This window comes from Ostrinia nubilalis, chromosome 3 (assembly GCF_963855985.1).
Source record: "Ostrinia nubilalis chromosome 3, ilOstNubi1.1, whole genome shotgun sequence".
NCBI lineage: Eukaryota > Metazoa > Arthropoda > Insecta > Lepidoptera > Crambidae > Ostrinia > Ostrinia nubilalis.
The window spans coordinates 14,745,367-14,763,954 of NC_087090.1; the positions used below are offsets into that span (position 1 = coordinate 14,745,367).

An 18,588-nucleotide genomic window follows, 5' to 3' on the forward strand; every position below is an offset into this window, starting at 1 on the left:
AACATCAGTCAAGTTTCTGATCTTTCTCACCGCAAAGGCAGCTGAACTAAGTCTTCCCGCCAAGGCAGCAATATGGGGGCCCCATTGTAATTTACAGTCTAGAGTAATACCTAGAAAAACAGTAGAGTTTATCAGTTCAATACGTTCATTATTTACTGTAATATTTGTGTTAACTTGTTTGACATTAGGCATAGTGAATTTTAAACATTTAGTTTTTTTTGCGTTTAATAGCAAATTATTAGTTGTAAACCAGTCTAATACTTTGGAAAGTTTGAATTGATATCACTAATATTAGATGATTTCTCCAAATTGCCATGTCTACTTTTTCTAGTCACACTTAGCGACCTTTTTAATAGACATTATAAGAGATTATTGGACAGGATTCCCAAGAGTTCCCGTCCTAGTTCTAAAGCCTTTCTATAAATTCAGAATCCTCCATTAACTTAATTTTCTTACCTGTCCGAAACTTTACTGAAGTTACGGTAATTTTATCGCGTGCCGCATCTCAGAAGATCTCAGAAGCCATTGAAACATCTAGCGGCTGAGCATTTTGCGAACAATGGAGTTCTGGCATTATTCAGCAACATTCAAAGTTGCCCAGTCTCCCGCGACGACTGCGCCTTTCAGTCTGCGGCGGGCCTTACCATTGTTTTGGTAAGGGATTTTAAACTTTCCCGTTCACGTTTAATAATAAATAATTTACCAACCCCAAAATGCCCAAAATTTTACACTGCACCATCTAAGTCCCAAAATAAGCTGGTACCAAGCATGTTAAGCTGTAGATAAGTACAGTTCTAAAAGTAGATAGAAAAGTCAACAAAGTTTCCCATGTAGGAATTTTCATGTATCTCAGTAAAGAAATACTTAACTCGTGACAGGGTTGTTAAGGCAAAAAGAACTTCGTTCCTAGGGGAATTAATCCTTCAAGCAACAGCAAATAGATAAATACATAGGTACCTACCTACTTATCAGAAATCAATTTATTGTGTTACTCGTATCTATCATTACGATTGACGATTGATACTTTGAAAAGGTTAACGGGTTAAGGTGTTAAAGGGTTAAGAATTTATAATAATCTGACTTAGAATTCAAATCATAATAAAATTAACCAACTGAAAAAAGCAACGTTATTGATGTTCTTATAAGTACATACTATCTTTTCATGTTCGTTTGCCTGAAAAATTCAGAATGGAGGTTTTCAGAATGAGTCACATATTGACAATTTAAAGGTATTTTTGTAACAGCTTTGGTCACGGACAACCAAATTGTCTAGACACGAGAAAGCATAGTAACCTCGCCGTATATTCGTTACTAAAATAGAGACAATCGCCCTTGGAATTAAGTTATGGAATATGTCTGGTCTGGTAGATATTTCACTGTTGGCATGGCAAGGTCGGGGGAAGTATGAAAGGTTATGTCAGAGATATTTTGGATCGTGAAAAACTTTCGTGATAAGATAGGTTGTGAATAACTCAAAAGGTAAAATCGATCAAGCAGTTGAGTTTTCACGAGCACAGGTTTTTTGCATGTTATCGAAAATCCAAGTAGACTAAAACAAAGTTACAGTTAGGTTTTAAGTTAATTACAAATGATAGAATACACGTATGACATTTTTATATTTAGCGATAGTTTAAATTGCATGTATTTCAGTTTATTACATTTATTTTATAGATTATGATGATGCTAATAAAGGTTTATGTATTTTATAAAGTTAGGTAAGCGAATTTATTGAAAATTTTGTTTTATTTGCGGAAAAACCGTGCATTAGGTAGGCCTGTAAAAATTCCACTCGTATTCTCTGTTTCTGTTTTTCCAACCTATATTTAAATTATGTAATTAGGCAAAAAAAGCGCGAATATATATATATTAATATTGACACAAACCGTGGTTTCCAAACACGTACTAAGGGGTCTCTGTGGGCGGAATTTCATTAATAATTTCAGGTTTGGTTTGCATAATATAAATAGCACAATGTGATAAACTTGGGATGGTACGATAGTTCTAATTATAGCATGGGTTGGGTGGATAGGTTTTGATTAAATTGTGTTTACTGAGCAATAAGTGATTTGGTTAAAAGTTGTTACCAGACCTTTCAAAGTTAACGTTTTTCTTCTTTAATATGTATTTAAACTCCGATTACTTTTCCCATTTTAAGTAATCGTTGACTGTAATTAATATACCTACTCTTTTCTTCCCGAGTGCTGCACAGATTGTTTCCTACGTTAAATTTTAAAGTTCTATGTAGAGAGTTAATACGCTACTCAAAAACATTACTATGAGGTCTCACAGTGCGCGTGGACACACATGGTGATACACGAACCAATCGCAGAGCTCTATTCAATACTGTGCGTTCGCTTTGCTGCTTCACTTAAGCAAACATCGTTTGTGAATACAGGCGTTAGACATAAATAGGTTTAATATGTGCTTGCGTTAGGGGTGGGTTTACCACAATAATTATAGTCCAGTGGTCATCGATTTATCGAACCATTGACCATTATCTCCATAAATCTGTGAATATTTTAACGATGTTTTTTTTTGTTTGTCCACAGATATTGTGATTCCGTCGCTACTAATAGCGGCGCTGTTCATTGGGAACGCGTTCATCGTTCTCATCATATACAAATATAGAAAACGGTAAGTTGCACATAATATTTAGAGCACCTGCAAAATAGCACCTGGTCTAGTCCACGAAGAGCACCTATCGATATTTTGCTACTCTGTTCGTGGACAAAAATGTAAAAATAATTTCAATCCACGAATAGCGATATCGAATGCTCTTCGTGGACTAGGGCAGGTGATATTCGTGCGGGTGCTATTTGTTCGTCCTCCGAGACGTAGTCCACTTAGAGCACCCCTAACAAACAGCAGTAATACCAAATTTTCTAATAATCCAACCATCCATACAAACAAACATCACTAAATATTGTTGTCTTTTTTCATCACAGCAAAATTACTCATACAATAGATGTGACTTCACTATCTTTACTACAAAAAGATATCGATTTGATCCATAATTATCATAATCCTGGAAATCCTAGAATGGAAGTCCCTAAGGAGAGCTGGAGCGAGCTAATAGGATTACTTTCGATGTAATACGATGCATTTAAGAGTCAGGAACTATGGCTTAAGAGATAAAATGTCCTTTACACGGGACGATATTTGCAGAACAATTATTGCCATATTTTTATGAGCTGGACTTTATTTTAGACTTTTGTAGACTATTTGTGAGAAACGAACGAAGAACGAGAAAATTACTGTTTGAAAATTGGCGTTTTGTTTTGGTAACGCATTTCTATTTGTAGGTTTTATGTTGGAATCATTTGGTACTGATGATTTTATGTTCTGGTTCATCAAGTTGTTGATTCTAAAGCCTACTTTTGTATGTACAGTGGTGTTTCGTACCTTAACAAATCCAGTCCAGTGTAAAGTCCGCAAGAAGCTGACATATCGGGTGGTGTTTGGCGGGGAGCCAGGCTAATAATGCCCAGTTTAAGCCATGCGGGGTCCCTTGATTAAAGCACACTTCCAAATCGTTACAGACTCGCAATCGTTTTGTACCTTCGCAAATGTCGTTACGTGTAAAGTCCGCAAGAAGCCAACTTATCACAAGTCGAATGCGGGTAGTGTTTGGCGGGGGGCCAGGCTAATGGCCAGTTTAAGCCATGCGGGTCCTCGGAGTGACCCCAATGATTATAGCAGACTTACAAATCGCTGTTACAAATTGGTTCAATGTTTTCAGTTTCCACCCTGTATAGTTGGTGCTGATGTCTTTCTTGTTGCTATGGTCTGACTAGTCTAGTGGCTGATGTCTTCTTTCCATACTATCTATAGCATATATGAGTGAATAGCTTCAGGACAATATGCCCCATCTTATTTTGCGTTACAAAGCCTACCACAAGTTGATATTTTGTCGCATTTAAAATGCGACAGATTTGGTCTGTCTAGTGTAGAGCTCATCTAACACCTTCAATCGAACACCTGCTCATAAAAATGCATTGTTATTATTTAATTTCAAAAGTGTAAAGCCTAAATATTAATCTCTTAGTTTATAAAACAATGCATTTCGTGTAAATGCTTTCAACGTAAATAAATCAAGCTCACCTCTAGTTTATCCAAACATAAAAACCCATGCGTCTCTATGATAAATGAAACTCTATCTACCGTAAAATGTTTTAAAAACCGGGTGTATTTTCAAAGTTGCCTAAAATACACGCTTCACTGTTCTGGACAGAAATCTGGTAACTAAATTCTGTAACGAAATCCGTAACTTTCTGTGTGGAGAACAATGTTGTCGGACATTTTTACTCTTGTTTCTTTTTGCCCTATCAATGTTGGAACTGCGAACATTTTGTATAGGTTAGAGTTGTTAGTTTGGGAGTTAGTGTGTTTTATAACTCGGGGCGTGGATTAAGAAGAAGTATGTTGTTGTATTACATACTGATTATTTTGGCCCTAAAGACATTTATTCTTGTAGTTCGTGTATTTATGGTATTTCTATGAAAAATACTAGCGCAGTAAAAATTACAATATAACAAATGATAAAATATAAAATTTACTATGAATGTTAGTTTTATTGGTACATCATATGCAACTGAATCAATAATACGTATTACATGTCGCAATACAGCTTTAAATTGTTAAAATTGTTTATTGATTCTTTTCGAGTCAACAAATAGCTGTATTATGTGGAAAATAATGTCAACGCTCTTTGTTTGGCTTCCCAACTCAACCTGTAATTGTGCTATGCTGCCGTCCAATCACTATAATGCCGTTAACCCACACAATTGGTCAATTTTGACTTTTGAATACCATCCGAATCAGAAAAAAATGCTTAATCTAGCACTATTATCGAAATTTTTATATCTTGTTTAGTTCCTGAGATAAAAAAAATAAGAAAGCCGCTAACTGCTTCGCCTCTGCAAGATTACATAACTAAAATGCAGTTACATTACATTTCTTAGCTTAAACGCGGTTAAGCGTCTTTAATTGTTATTAGAATTAAAAATTTAAGAAAAATTACAAAGTTTTATTGCCGTTATTTACAATTTCTAGTCAATACAGCCGTTAAGGTACTTTAACGACAATATTGCTAAGCTGCTCTTTGCAAAGCTTTAATAGACTCCTCAAGACTAAAACGCCGTTAAGTAAAATTATTAGACTTAAACGCAACAAAGGTCCAATAACGGCATTATAGCTTTGTATTACATGAATTTATTTATTAAAATTGCACTAGTAAATTCACCATTAAGGCTAACCAAATGTAACAATCTATGTGTTTTTTACATTTTTACAAGACTTAAATGCCGTTAACCTACATTCCTAAACTATAATGCGGCTATGTTCAAAAAGTTGAATGAAGTGTTCTAAGCGTCGTTGCGTGTGTCAATCACTCAGCTCAGTCAGAGTTACTGATGTGCCGCTGATAACGCTCCCAGAAATAGTCCTAGCGTTCTCAACAAAATAAATTTAGTTTTAATTTTATGTTTGTTGTTTATTAATATGTGATGTGCAATGTTTCTATGTTTTATTATCTAAAACTAGTCGTTATAAACAAGGTATGAAACGTGTTAGTGAGATATTGCTGTCTTGTCACTATTTTCGTGGCTAATGCGCACTGCAACTTTAGGACACGGCAGCGCGGTAATTGAGCATCAGTGTGCCTCTGAGTTTTAAATGATAAGAACACGTTGCGTTTTGTTTTCTAATTTTAAAAATTAGTAAAAGAAGCCTGGTGTTCGATCATTTTACTTGTTCATTTTGTTTTACATCTTCTTTGTTAGACGAAGACATAACGTTCGTTTGTTTCAGGCAAATGTCGTTCAACGGCTGGACAAAGGTCTCCTCAAGGATTTCCACAACGATCGGTCTTGCGCCGCCCGCATCCTGGCACCTCTTCTGACCTTTACCAGAACGTCGATCTATCTAGTAAGGGGCCTGCCTGCCCACACTACATCTTCAGGCTCGTGGTCGCCACTCGAGAATTTTTCTACCCCATCGGCCATATTCAGCTCTGCCACTTGATTTTAGCAATTCTGCGGGTTATGTCGGTCACTTTGGTTTTTCTACGGATCTCCTCATTTCTGATTCGAGCACGCAGGGAAACTATGCTTGGCATAGCACGCTCCATCGCCCTTTGGGTGACCTTGAGCCTTTTTATGAGGCCCATAGTAAGCGACCACATCTCAAATCCGTATACTATCACTGGCAATACACACTGGTCACAGACTTTTGTCTTAAGACACTGCGGTATTTCGGACGTGAAAATATCGCGAAGCTTCCCGAACGCTGCCCAGCCGAGCTGAATTCGACGATCGACGTCTCTCTCAAAGTTGGACCTACCTAACTGGATGGTTTGTCTCAGGTATACATACTTCGAGTGTAGTCTCCAACTTTCAGAGGAGTGGGTACAACACGGACATTTGACATGATTTTTGTCTTGTCCATGTTCATTTTGAGACCCACTTGTTGCGAGGCTCTACTGAGGCCATCGAGCATTGTGCCTAAATCTGCCACAACTACGATATCGTCTGCAAATCGAAGGTGGGTGATGAACTCGCCGTTGATATTTATGCTGAATCCTCTCCAGCCCAGAAGCTTGAAAACATCTTCCAGGGCGGTGGTAAACAGTTTCGGAGATATTACGTCTCCCTGTCTCACCCCTCGCTGCAACTAGATAGGTTTCGAGACCTAATCCTGGAGACGGACTGACATTATGACGTTTTTATACAAACATTTTTTGAAGAGGAGTACCACCATACTTCTTTGCAATGCCGTAGGCGTTTTTCCCTTGAGGATGACGGAATCAAACAGCTTCTGAAAAGCCTTGTACCGGCGTTCCGCCTGCTTTCAGAAGTTCAGCTGTGATTACATCATCACCAGGTGCCTTGTTGATTTTTAGCTATTTGAGAACCATTCTAATCTCGTACAGACTAATATACGGGATATATTCGGCAAGTGTCGGGTCAATCTAGCTAGCACGTATTTTCTATAAAAATGTGTCAAATGATCCGTCACATAGGCTATCCACAACTTATTCAGAAGTCGTGAAACAGGCCCTTACTAAGCGATTGTGAAATATGCCCTTAAAAAACGAACAAATGGACAGTAACATTATGAAATTACGTGTAAAAAGACATTTCTGTCATTAAAACAACATTTCACGAAGAAAAAATTAAATTTAGTAAAGGTGTAGTTATATTGAGAATATTACCGTGAACCACTTACCTATATGTCGACTTAATTTGATACTATATTACTTAAGAATTGTAGTTTATTTCCATTTGATAAACATGATTCTCACCATTCTCACTAACTAGGTGATTATTATAAGCAGCATGAAGTTAATTTATTAGGTAAGGCTTGCCGCGTTGTACATTATTATTGAATTAAATAAATAGATCTCAATTTTTATTAACTACAAAATATTGTAGAGGTGGTAAATTTAAAAAAATATCATAATAAAACGTATGATTGATATCAACGAATGCTAAAAATAGTAAAGACTTGATTTTTTTAAAATCAATATAAATTTTCAACACTAAAACAGGTTTTGTTATTTTTGACATAAATGCAATTTTCTTTATTTCCTGAACTATTAAGTAGCTAGTACTTAGCTTAAATGCCGTTATGGTGAAAAGTTTTGTTTTTAACTGCATTTTAGTCTTGTAAACAAAACGAATCAAACAGGCATACCAATAGTTTCGTAATTTATGTGTTAATACTAGACTTAAATGACGTTAGCTAACATTAGCTGCATTTAAGGCAAGTATTTTCACGTTAAAAAATTATAGTTTTACCGAGCTAAAACGTCGTTAAACTATTTAACGGCATTAAAGTTTAGTAGAATTATTAGTTAGAAACTCATTTTACAAATGTATCAAAGTTATTCAAGATCCAAAACTTAAACGCCGTTAAGGTAGCCATACCGGCGTTTTAGTTGTGTATATTTTGAGATATTATTTCAATAATACTGAGTTAAAATGTATAAATTAAAATATTTCAAAATCTATAATATGTAGCGTCGTGAGAGTTTGTGTAAATTGTAGCTCTTAAAAATACCTTTAAAATGATATATTTAAATTACAAATTACTCTTTTACTTTTGAAACAGCGATTTTTTTTTAATTCGTGATCTTTAAACTCGTTTTTCTCCGAAAGTGGTTTTTGCACTTAACGGCGTTATAGTGATCGGACGGCAGTATGTTTTAGGTGTCTATACAGATTTGTATTCTCCTTCATACAGGTTAATCTCCTGTTGACAATTCAGTTCAGTTTAACTCATTCAGCTGTTGGTGTTAAAACATGCATACTAATCCTGGCTAGCGACAATCTACGTTTCACCAGTATAAAATTATTAACTTTTACTACGTTCAAAACCCACATGCATAATGCCGTCCAAAAACCCACAAGAGAACATTTGAATGGAAATTCTAATAACACTTTTAAGCGCGCACATCGTTTAATATGCATGGAATCGTCTTGAGCCAGTCATATGAAAGAGCCGCGGGATAGTTCCCTCGCGCATAGAACAGTTCGTTCAAAGTTAAGGTGAGTATAGAATAGAGCGGTGTTTCTTAACCTTTTTTGTCCACGGACCCCTTAGGAAATGAAGCACAATTTTAAGGACCCCCTTAATAAAAAAAGTAGCAATGGTGGCATTTATTTATGATTGTTAATAATTGGTCCACTGTGGACCCTCAGACATATTTTATGCTAACAGACCCCCAGGGGTCCGCGGACCACTGGTAAAGAAACACTGGATTAGAGAATTTCTATGTGATATAACGTTCTTACCAATGATACAATACAGGTAAAAGCTCAGTTGCCAAAGCATTTTTATGTAATGCAACGTTCCTGCGAATGCTCAGAGCTCTATTCGGTGTAATGCTCACAGCAACTGTGCATTTACCCATAACACTTTGTTGAACCTTGTGTTCACTCTTTCTTGACATGTGTATCGCCCGCGTTCGCGCAAATGCTCGACAAAATGTTACACCAATACGTCGTTGATTTGTACAATCAGGTTGTAACAAAATGGCGAACGTGCTCGACGTTTGGTTCGAGAAAGGGTGATACTCTAGAACATTCATAGAGCGGCTCGTTCTGTTACAAGTAAATGCCCTAGTCTATACTCAGCTTTATAAAGTTCGTTAAACTATGCGCAAGATTGTTTGCACAAGCCAGGGGTTCTCAACGTGTGAGTGCGACTTATGCAAGCCTTTAATCAGAAAAGTTTTGAGAAGCTTCAAGGATTGTTAATCTGTGAAATTGGTCCCGTTTTTTTAAGATTTTTTTAAAGAACTAGTTGGTCCCGTTCTAAGAATTGGTAAAACTAATTGGTCACTTAAAAATTGTTCCATTGAGAACTGGATATTGGAGGGTAGTACACTTATTCTGTGGTAGAGGAGTTAACCAAGCATTGTGAATTAATTGAAATAAGATTCTGTGCTTGAAAATCGGAATGGGAAGCTGTACGAAAGAATAAAAGTGATAAAAAGTTGTGACGTCACTGTTGATTAAAGTATCGAATTAATTATTTAATCTCGACTATAAAAAGTATTAGAAACTGCATTATTATTTAAGAATCAATAAATTGTAAATTATAAGTGCTATCACTTGAAGGCCCTATGCATAAACACAACTGTAAATTCAAAAGGTTGCCCACAACTGACAGGTCGTGCCTTAAGTGATTGCTAGTTCTGCTATTACCATTGTCAATGCAATTTGAACTCTAAGCCGTTGCAATAAGAGTTATTGTCTGTGTGATGTATTGATAGGTGCGGTAGACCACAGGAAGTCAGTCCATTAGCGTTAGTGACCGACCGAATATTCGTTTTCGTTTTCGTTTTCGGCCATTTTCGGCCAAAAAATGGACATTCGGCCATATTTTCGTTTTCGGCCAAAAACCAGCCGAAGCTTCGGCCAAACCGAATATCAGAAATACGTGAATAAGATGGTGACGTTTATCGTTCCGATATCTTCGGGAGTGAATCTGGTGCACTCATGGTTCCAATCAGACTTGAACGGACTCGGTATTGTCACACTCTTTTAAAGTTGTGAAGTGAGGTTACGTTGTAAAGGGTGTCCAGCGAGAATTTTCCAAGTTCAAAATTAAATACAAATAAAACCAAAGAGTTTTCATTAAGTTTAATTGTTTCAAAATAGAGTCTAATGCGGATTTGAAATACGCCATGAGTCACTGGTCGGGAGCCTACAGAGCGTTCGCAGTTAAGCAATAAGTATTTGAAATGTATTGTCGAATGATCGATGAATGTCTGATACCACAACTGCAACTGCATCCCGGTCAACTACGTAACTCTATTTCAGCAAGAAGGTGTCTCACCACACACGGAGATTACCTCGATGGAGACACTGAGGACTATTTTTTTTCAAATAAATGATCGGCAAGTACAGGGACATACCCTAGCCGCCTCGGTAACCAGATCTCACACCATGCATTCGACTTTTTCTTGTGGGGATATCCCAAGTTAATAGTTTACAGCAAACAATCCTTAAATAATAATTCAGGTTCTGTAAGAAAATATCCGCCGTGAAGTTGCAGGAAAATTATTAGCGCGATTGGCTCTCGCATAGTTGTGAATGTAAGGGTCCGGCTGTGAGAGTGCCTATCGTAAAACGGGCATAATCTAAGACATTGCCTATAAAAATTAAATTCGCATTGTTAAACTCCAGTTTGCATTTGTAATAAATAATTTAAAAAAACATTAATTTATATGTATTTATTTTTGAAGTTGAAAAATTCCCACTGGACACCCTTTATTTCTTCTTCACTTCCCAATATTTCAATATACACCGGATATAATATTCTACTAAGAATTCATGATTAAATTTTTTGTGTTTTAATGCCGGTTTTCTTTAATCAATCCTTATCAAAATAAACTTTCAAACGTCATTATGTTTTTGGTCAAAACATTAACGGTTTTCAAAGTTTTTACATAATTTCAGATTGAAATTTGAGAGTTGAAGGTCATTTTCGTTTTCGTTTTCGTTTTCGGCCGAAAATGAGACTGCAGCCGAAGCTTCGTTTTCGTTTCCGTTTTCGGCTGAAAATCCATATTCGGTCGGACACTAATTAGCGTAGATTTGTCAACTATAGGGTCCGAAGGCTTGAGTGATGTAACAGTGCAGTGAAATGTATGTTATCGATATCGATAATACCGTAGGTCCTGGGTTCAGTTCCCGGTGGGACACACAAATTGAATAAGTAGTGTGTTTGGTTTATACCAAGTTTAATTGTGACTTGGTAAGCTTTAATCAAACTGTCCGTTCGAATTTAAACCTAAAAGGCTGAATGAGAAGATATGTAAAAATAAAGTAAAAATTATCATTTTCTTATTCATAAGAAATTAAAACCGTGCCATTATACATATTATTATAGAGCTCTTTGTCCATTTTTGTCAAATGATTATTTTGATGTGATGAAAAAGACAAAACAGTTTACCTCTAACAATAGACACAGACACTTTACCTTTTTAATTGCTTAATACTATGAAAGTGTAAACAAATTCTATTTGTACATACAAACAACTGTATGCATACAAAATTATGCTTTTTCAACATCCATCATGATTAAAAAATGGATAGACCCCAATTTTATTACGCTGTCGATACAGCACAATCATAGTTTATCGACTATCGAATATCCAATATCTAATACAAGACTTATCGATCAATATACTCGTAGAGAACAGCCTAGAGAACTAGAGAGCAACAATAATCGATATTATTCTATTATTAGCTGCTTATACGATTTGTTTTTCGAAGAATTACATTTATTTATTTTATTTTAAACCCACTTCTTACATCATGATATAGTTTTATTTGAATTGATTTTTTATATTTATTATAGAGAGAATATGGAGAATTTGCTTTGATAAAGATAGCCGTCATACTAACTGGACCCAGAGAAGCGAAGACAAGGTTTTTGACAATGACGTATGTACAGTAAAAAATGACGTATGTACAATAAACAATGACGTATATATAATAAATACAGTAATTTGATTACATTTGTAGTTAGAGGTAGTTCAATAGCGTTGCAATAAGAAGCAATAATTTGGGCAATAATTGGGAGCGTTACTGTAACGTCCTCTCTTTTGCTTCTAAGGAGAAGAAGGAGTAGGAGAACTGCAGTGGAGACTATAGGAACTGAGTCACAGGAAGTGACGTGACAGAGCATTCAAATCGTGGGTCGAATCACGAAAAGATGTAACTGATGTTTATCAATTTTACGGGTTAGTACCTAGTAGTTTCGCACGAAATTCGTTCGCACGAATGTGCGAAATGATATTTCAATAATAATATTTTTTAGTAGGCGTTCCGCCCGGATGTATTTATATTGCGTGCAAATCGACTCTTTCGAGAACTAGTAGTATGAGATTACTAGTTCTCGAAGGAGTCGATTCCCACGCGATTTTAATACTGTTAATACATCCGGGCGGAACGCCTACTAAAAATATTATTATTGAAAGGGGGCGTTTCGCACATTCGTGCGAAAACAGGAGCGACATTTAAATATAATTGGAAGTACGGAAAATATGCATTTAGGCCCTTTCAAACTGTCAATACTGGCTTTCTGACAAAGAATTCATCTTTTGTGAGGTTATAAAATGAATGTTTTAAATAACATGGTGTTTTAACTCAATATCGCCATTTTGTTAGTTACGCCTTTTCGTGATTTGACCCACGAAATCTGAAGGAGATCTGAAGTTTTGTCACAAAAACACCCTACCTTACAAACTTCGGGCACTGACTCAGGTTAAGCATTAGCATCCTACTTCCTACTATCCCAACTATATATATATATATATATATATATATATATATATATATATATATATATATATATATATATAATATTATAAATGCGAAAGTAACTCTGTCTGTCTGTCTGTCTGTCTGTTACGCTTTCCCGCTTAAACCTCGCAACCGATTTTGATGAAATTTGGCATAGAGATAGTTTGAGTCCCGGGAAAGAACATAGGATAGTTTTTATCCCGGTTTTTGAAACAGGGACGCGCGCGATAAAGTTTTTCTGTGACAGACAAAATTCCACGCGGGCGAAGCCGCGGGCGGAAAGCTAGTAATATTATAAATGCGAAAGTTTGGATGTCTGGATGTTTGTTACTCTTTCACGCAAAATCTACTAAACGGATTCTGATGAAACTTTACAGCATTATTGTCTATAACCCAGAATAACATATAGGCTATAATTTATGAAGATCTGTGACAAACTAAATTTCACGCAGGTGAAGCCGCGGGCAAAAGCTAGTTTAAACGACCTGATGATGAATTTGTAATGTTTTAAAACTATAAAGCGTTGGATACATTCATCATCTAAGTCATGAAATGCCTATATTAGAAGCACTGCCTCTTAGTAATCAAGGCAAAGATAATGGACAAAGGCTCGCTCACAATGGGGCATCCAGCTGTCTAAGATAACGTTCTCCAGGCTCTGTACACAAACTATTGTCCAATCCAGTTGTTGAGGAAGTCACGTTGCTTGTATCATCTTAGTAAGAGTAAGGAGCTTACTCGAAATAATACTTTTCCGTTACGATACGATTAATTAGGCGACAATCTTTTGTTTTCGAAGAAAAGGAAAAAGTAACAATCGAATTCTTTTTTGTTTCGGATTTCATGCGTCTTTGTAATCTAGTGATTGTCGGACGATCCACATAGCTCAAAAATAAATAAGTACCTAGTCGAAAGAAGAAATCAAACCCATGTTTCTGTCGAGTCTGGGTCACAGAATGATCGTTCTTCTTTTATATTAGGAACTGGACTATAATTCCAAGACCTAAGTAGGTACATCAACAATGATATGGTTCATAAATACTTTGTTCCTTTCTATCGTGTTAAAAATATTGCTGTTTTGAAAACAGACAAAATAGAGTTTTAGTCAATACTATTTTATTAAACTGTTTCAGTTTTAATGAAATTTTCCTTATCAAGCTCCTGCCTCAATTGGAATTAATTAATATATTAATAATTCAAAATTTGTTTCCAGTTTTGTTATAATGAACTTACTAGACCCTCGATAGTCCATCTTTGATAACATCTGCCCTTTGCTAAACTCGACTTTCATTTAACAAATTAGATCCGAATTAATTTCCATTTCATTTGTGTAAATACGAATTATGAGCGTTTGATGAAATTTTCATACACATTTCGAGACGCGACATTGTTTAGTAGTGATGGGCGATGTTTCGATAGAATTTCAATTAGTGGCGATAAAAATACAAAAATATAATGAAGAATGTTCACTAATTTTGTTTTTTAGCTTTCTGTATTCTCTGTTAAAAATAAAAAATACACGTGAAAGAATTATTTCGATACGTCAATTAGTTTCCAAGATATTGAATTTTAAAAGTGCGGCCGGCGGCCGGCCCGCCATTTTATGCGCGTGACGTCATATTACAACGACTGGCTCATATTTGTATGGGTGGAATCTTGCAAACTGAATTAAGACCCACTTCCAGGCAACCGATTAAGCTGAAATTTCGCAAACACATGTGATTTGGATGACCATGCAATATTATGATGACATGGAGCTGATCTGATGATGGAGCTGGAAGGTGGCCATAGGAACTCTATAATAAAACGACTTAAATGCATCGAGTTTGGGCTCGTTCGTTTTGTATTGATGAGTATTTTAATTCTATATAGTAATCGGGGTCTAATGATGGAGCTGGAAGGTAATTCGCAATAAAACGACACAATCGCATCAAGTTTGGGTTTGGTTCAATTTTAATTTCTGTGATGGGTCTGGGTGTTAATATGTATAATAAGTTTGTATTTACAAAAAAAATTTATTTAAGTATGTTTATATCCGTTTTCTAGTGAGCGGACGCTGTGAATGTACGTCACACGGGGTCACGTGACCGTCGGCGGGACTCAATATTTAAGCGAACTTTGAATGCCTATAAAATCATAACTACTGGGTATTTTTGAATGAAATAAAAACTAATGTATTTGTAAATGTAAAAGCTTAACTGTAACATAGGTTTCAAGTGATTTTGCATACCTAGTAACATTCTCAATTTTTGATATTTTTTTCAACTTTAGGATTTTCGAAAGAATGTTGGAAATGGAGATTTTTTCCTTGAAATTAATAAAGGGATTTGGTTAGCACAGTAAACATCATGCTATTTACGTCAATTTGACAACAATGTGAAGTTTAGCATTTTTTGACGATTAAGTAGTGGTCATGATATTATCATCATTACTTATTCCAGTTTAGTATGTTTAAAGTATTTAAGTATGTGTATATCCGGCGTCTAGTACCCATAGTACAAGCTTTGCTTAGTTTGAGACTAGAGGCGCAGTGTAAAATGTCCAAGGATAACTATTTATTTATTTAGTTAATTGTTTATCAAGGGTTGTAAATAAGCAAAATCTTCTTTCCACATGTTCTCTATTCATAGATGTCATAAATCGATGGTGTCCATCATCGACTATGAGACATCACTATTTAAGAAAGATGTTGAAAATGAGGCTTAAGCTAAGACAGTTTCAAATTCACAAGATTACCCTTTAAAATTTTAGTCAGTCTTTTTCGTTCATGAATTAATTCTTAGAGTAATTAGTTATTGTAAAATTTTTGGCGCTTTTCAGAAATTGTGTAACTTGATAGACGTGATCTTACTAATATTATAAATGCGAAAGTTTGTATGGATGTATGTTTATTACTCTTTCACGCAAAAACAGCTGGACGGATCTTGAGGAAACTTCACAGTATTATTGTTTAACATCAGAATAACATATAGCTTAAAAATTATAACGATCTGTGACAAACTGAATTTCATACGGACAAAGCCACGGGCAAAAGCTAGTACATAATAACTTAAGTTTTACGTAGGTACCTATATTTAAATTGGATGAGGACTAACCTTTTAAGATAATTAAAATGTTTATTAGTAGGTACTCTAGGGATGGAAATATATTCGTACCTAATTTGTGAGCCTCTGTTTTTGTCACTACCACCTACTGTGAAAATTTCTGGCGCTTTAGTGGACAAAATTAATATTATTATGTAAAGCAATTTATAAACGTCCTCGCAGACTACCAGATTTAGAGACTTGCCGGCGGATAGTTTAGTCAGGCAGTTAATTAGTATGAACATGTATGAAAATACCCATACACCGATTAGAAGGTCAATCCCTTACAAATTAACTAAAAGCCAACCAAACTTTTGGCTGATTCCTCATAAAAATTAGAAGCCGATTAAATTGTCGACTGATAATAATCTGTAGTCTTTTTGGTTTTATTATTTTGTAGATTTTATTGTTTTAGTTACTTGGAGAGTCATTCCATTATACCTACCTAATCCGTATTAACCGTAGTGTATTCCAATACACCGTAAATTGATTTGTTTCTATGTAATCTTTTATCATCATGTAAATCTAAAATCTAATATGAGAAAATCTCGCTGATTCAACCACCGATTTAAACCCAACGTGTTCAGAGTCAAATTTACGCTAACACCAATTTTCTTTTCCAGGAAAAACGAAGAAATCGACGATGAGTTCAACACCATTCCACTGAGCGTGAACGGGAATGTGCACAGTGCCGGCAACGCGGTTTAGTCGTATACACTGGGGGATTACACTGTAAAGATACGGTTCGTGGTCTGAAACTCTAAACCAACGTTTTAGTACGCTGTGAGCCACAGTAAAAAGGTTAGAGTAATATATCTCACTTAAAGACACGCGCGTGCTTATGAGTGTAAAGGTACAGTTACACACGCTCATGAAATATCGAAGTGAGCATGCTTATTATTAGCAGTGTTTCGACACAGTATGTGTACTGTGCACACTGCTACACTGCCACACTGCTACTCAGTAGCAATTTGTCGATAGTGGCATGCACTCAAAATAAAAAAAATAAAAATCAAAAATATTTATTCAGTTTAGACCACAAGTGGCACTTATGAATGAGTGCAAATTGCAGTGCATTCGTGCTAGTAATGAGTGCAAACATTATACAACTCTCATTGCGGTGCGCTCAATTTAACATTCGTACCAGAAAGTTTAAACTGCAACTAAGTTTGATCAGACAACACTAACTTACCTGAAGTCGTATTATAAAGCATCGTAATTCACAAACCATTCATAAAATGGGTTTCTTGAGACGTGTCTTACTTTGATGACTTTTTACTGTGGCTTTGGTAGTTGTTTATGTGCACTACACGAATCGTGAGGACTAAATGTGACAAAATGTAGTTCTAGGTTTGTTTTCAACGATATTTGAATTTATTTTGGAGTAAAGCGTACTTGATTCCAATAACTGCTGTTAAATAAAACCCAGTAAAATCGCCTAAAGATCTCTAGTTGGAAAGCCTAATTAGAAAAGTTTAATTTAAAATAGTGGCCATGTTATAAAAGTAGTATAGTAACATTAGTTAGTAATCATACAGTGTAATCTCCTTTTTCAATTTGACAAGCAGGCTCTACACAGAGTGACGTCACACCAAAAAATACTCCGACAACACGTCGCCAGTCTGTGTATGGCCTTAGTATTAAGATATTTATTTGTTAATTAGATACCTCGACTAGTGATCATCCGTCATAGTCCAGTGACCTTTCTTTAGATTCTTTTAGCGATTAAGTATGGACTGATAATGATATGAGTACTCGATTTTAAAGTAGAAGTTCATTTCTTCGCACAGTCGTCACTGCCTTGTTTGTCACTATCGTCGTCAATTAGTACTAAGGGTGAGCGCACACGGGCGATTTCTTCAGGGAATCTATCATTTGTGTGGGAATTTATTTCGAGGAATCAATCCATCAATCGGTCGACATGTAGGAATTTATTCAAGCGACGAAATCGTACGTGTGCGGGCATCCTAATTGTTATGGCTTGATAGGTCTCAGCTATAGGTTATTTGGAACTATGCTATAGGTAGGTATCGATGTGATTAGTTTCGTCTTGAAATTGTTAATGTTTTTGTATGTATTCGGCGGAGTCTGTATAAATTCTGTAATAAATAAAGCACTTTATCTTTACATGCTCTTTTATTGTTTTAGTATTATGACGTCATCCCTGAAGAAAATTAAAAGAAATAAGGTTAAACTACTCAATGATTCAAAGATTATTATTATATTTACACCAGTAATTTATTTATTCATTTATTTCAGATATAAATAAGTATATTGTTACTATACAGGGTGTCCCAAAATTAGCACGTCACACTGACACTGGAGGTAGCTGAGTCTAAGACGCATCGAACAAGCTTAATATTATGCCCAAAACATTTTCTAGGATAAAGGGTATTATTATATTTTTCTTGCAAAAAACATTGCATTTGTATCAAAGCGTGAGTTTCATAAAAACTGTATATTGTGACTGAATATGAGATGTTAAAATACTTCTCCTCTGTTTATGTGGCGAAGAAAATCTCTTGGTTTTGAAAGTTGGCGCAATTTTCAATGCATTTGAAGCAACTGTAACCACACTAAATCATCTCATTTACAAACAATAATTTCTTCATATCTTTAAACATGTCTAGGGCATAATTGGCTATCTAAGCTAACGGGATGCAGTCTTCTTCATCATCACTGGATGAAGA

The 18,588-nt window shown here is 35.6% G+C and overlaps 1 protein-coding gene across 1 annotated transcript in view; it reads left to right on the forward strand.

Annotated features, from left to right (window-relative positions):
* Positions 1-18,025, forward strand: part of LOC135088184 (uncharacterized) — a 141,351-nt gene extending 123,326 nt beyond the window's left edge. The window contains exons 8-9 of the mRNA XM_063983074.1: positions 2,550-2,634; positions 16,522-18,025. Coding sequence (XP_063839144.1) covers positions 2,550-2,634; positions 16,522-16,606 — 170 coding nt within the window. The 3' untranslated portion in view covers positions 16,607-18,025. The remainder of the gene's footprint in view (positions 1-2,549; positions 2,635-16,521) is intronic.
* The last annotated feature ends 563 nt before the right edge of the window (positions 18,026-18,588 follow it).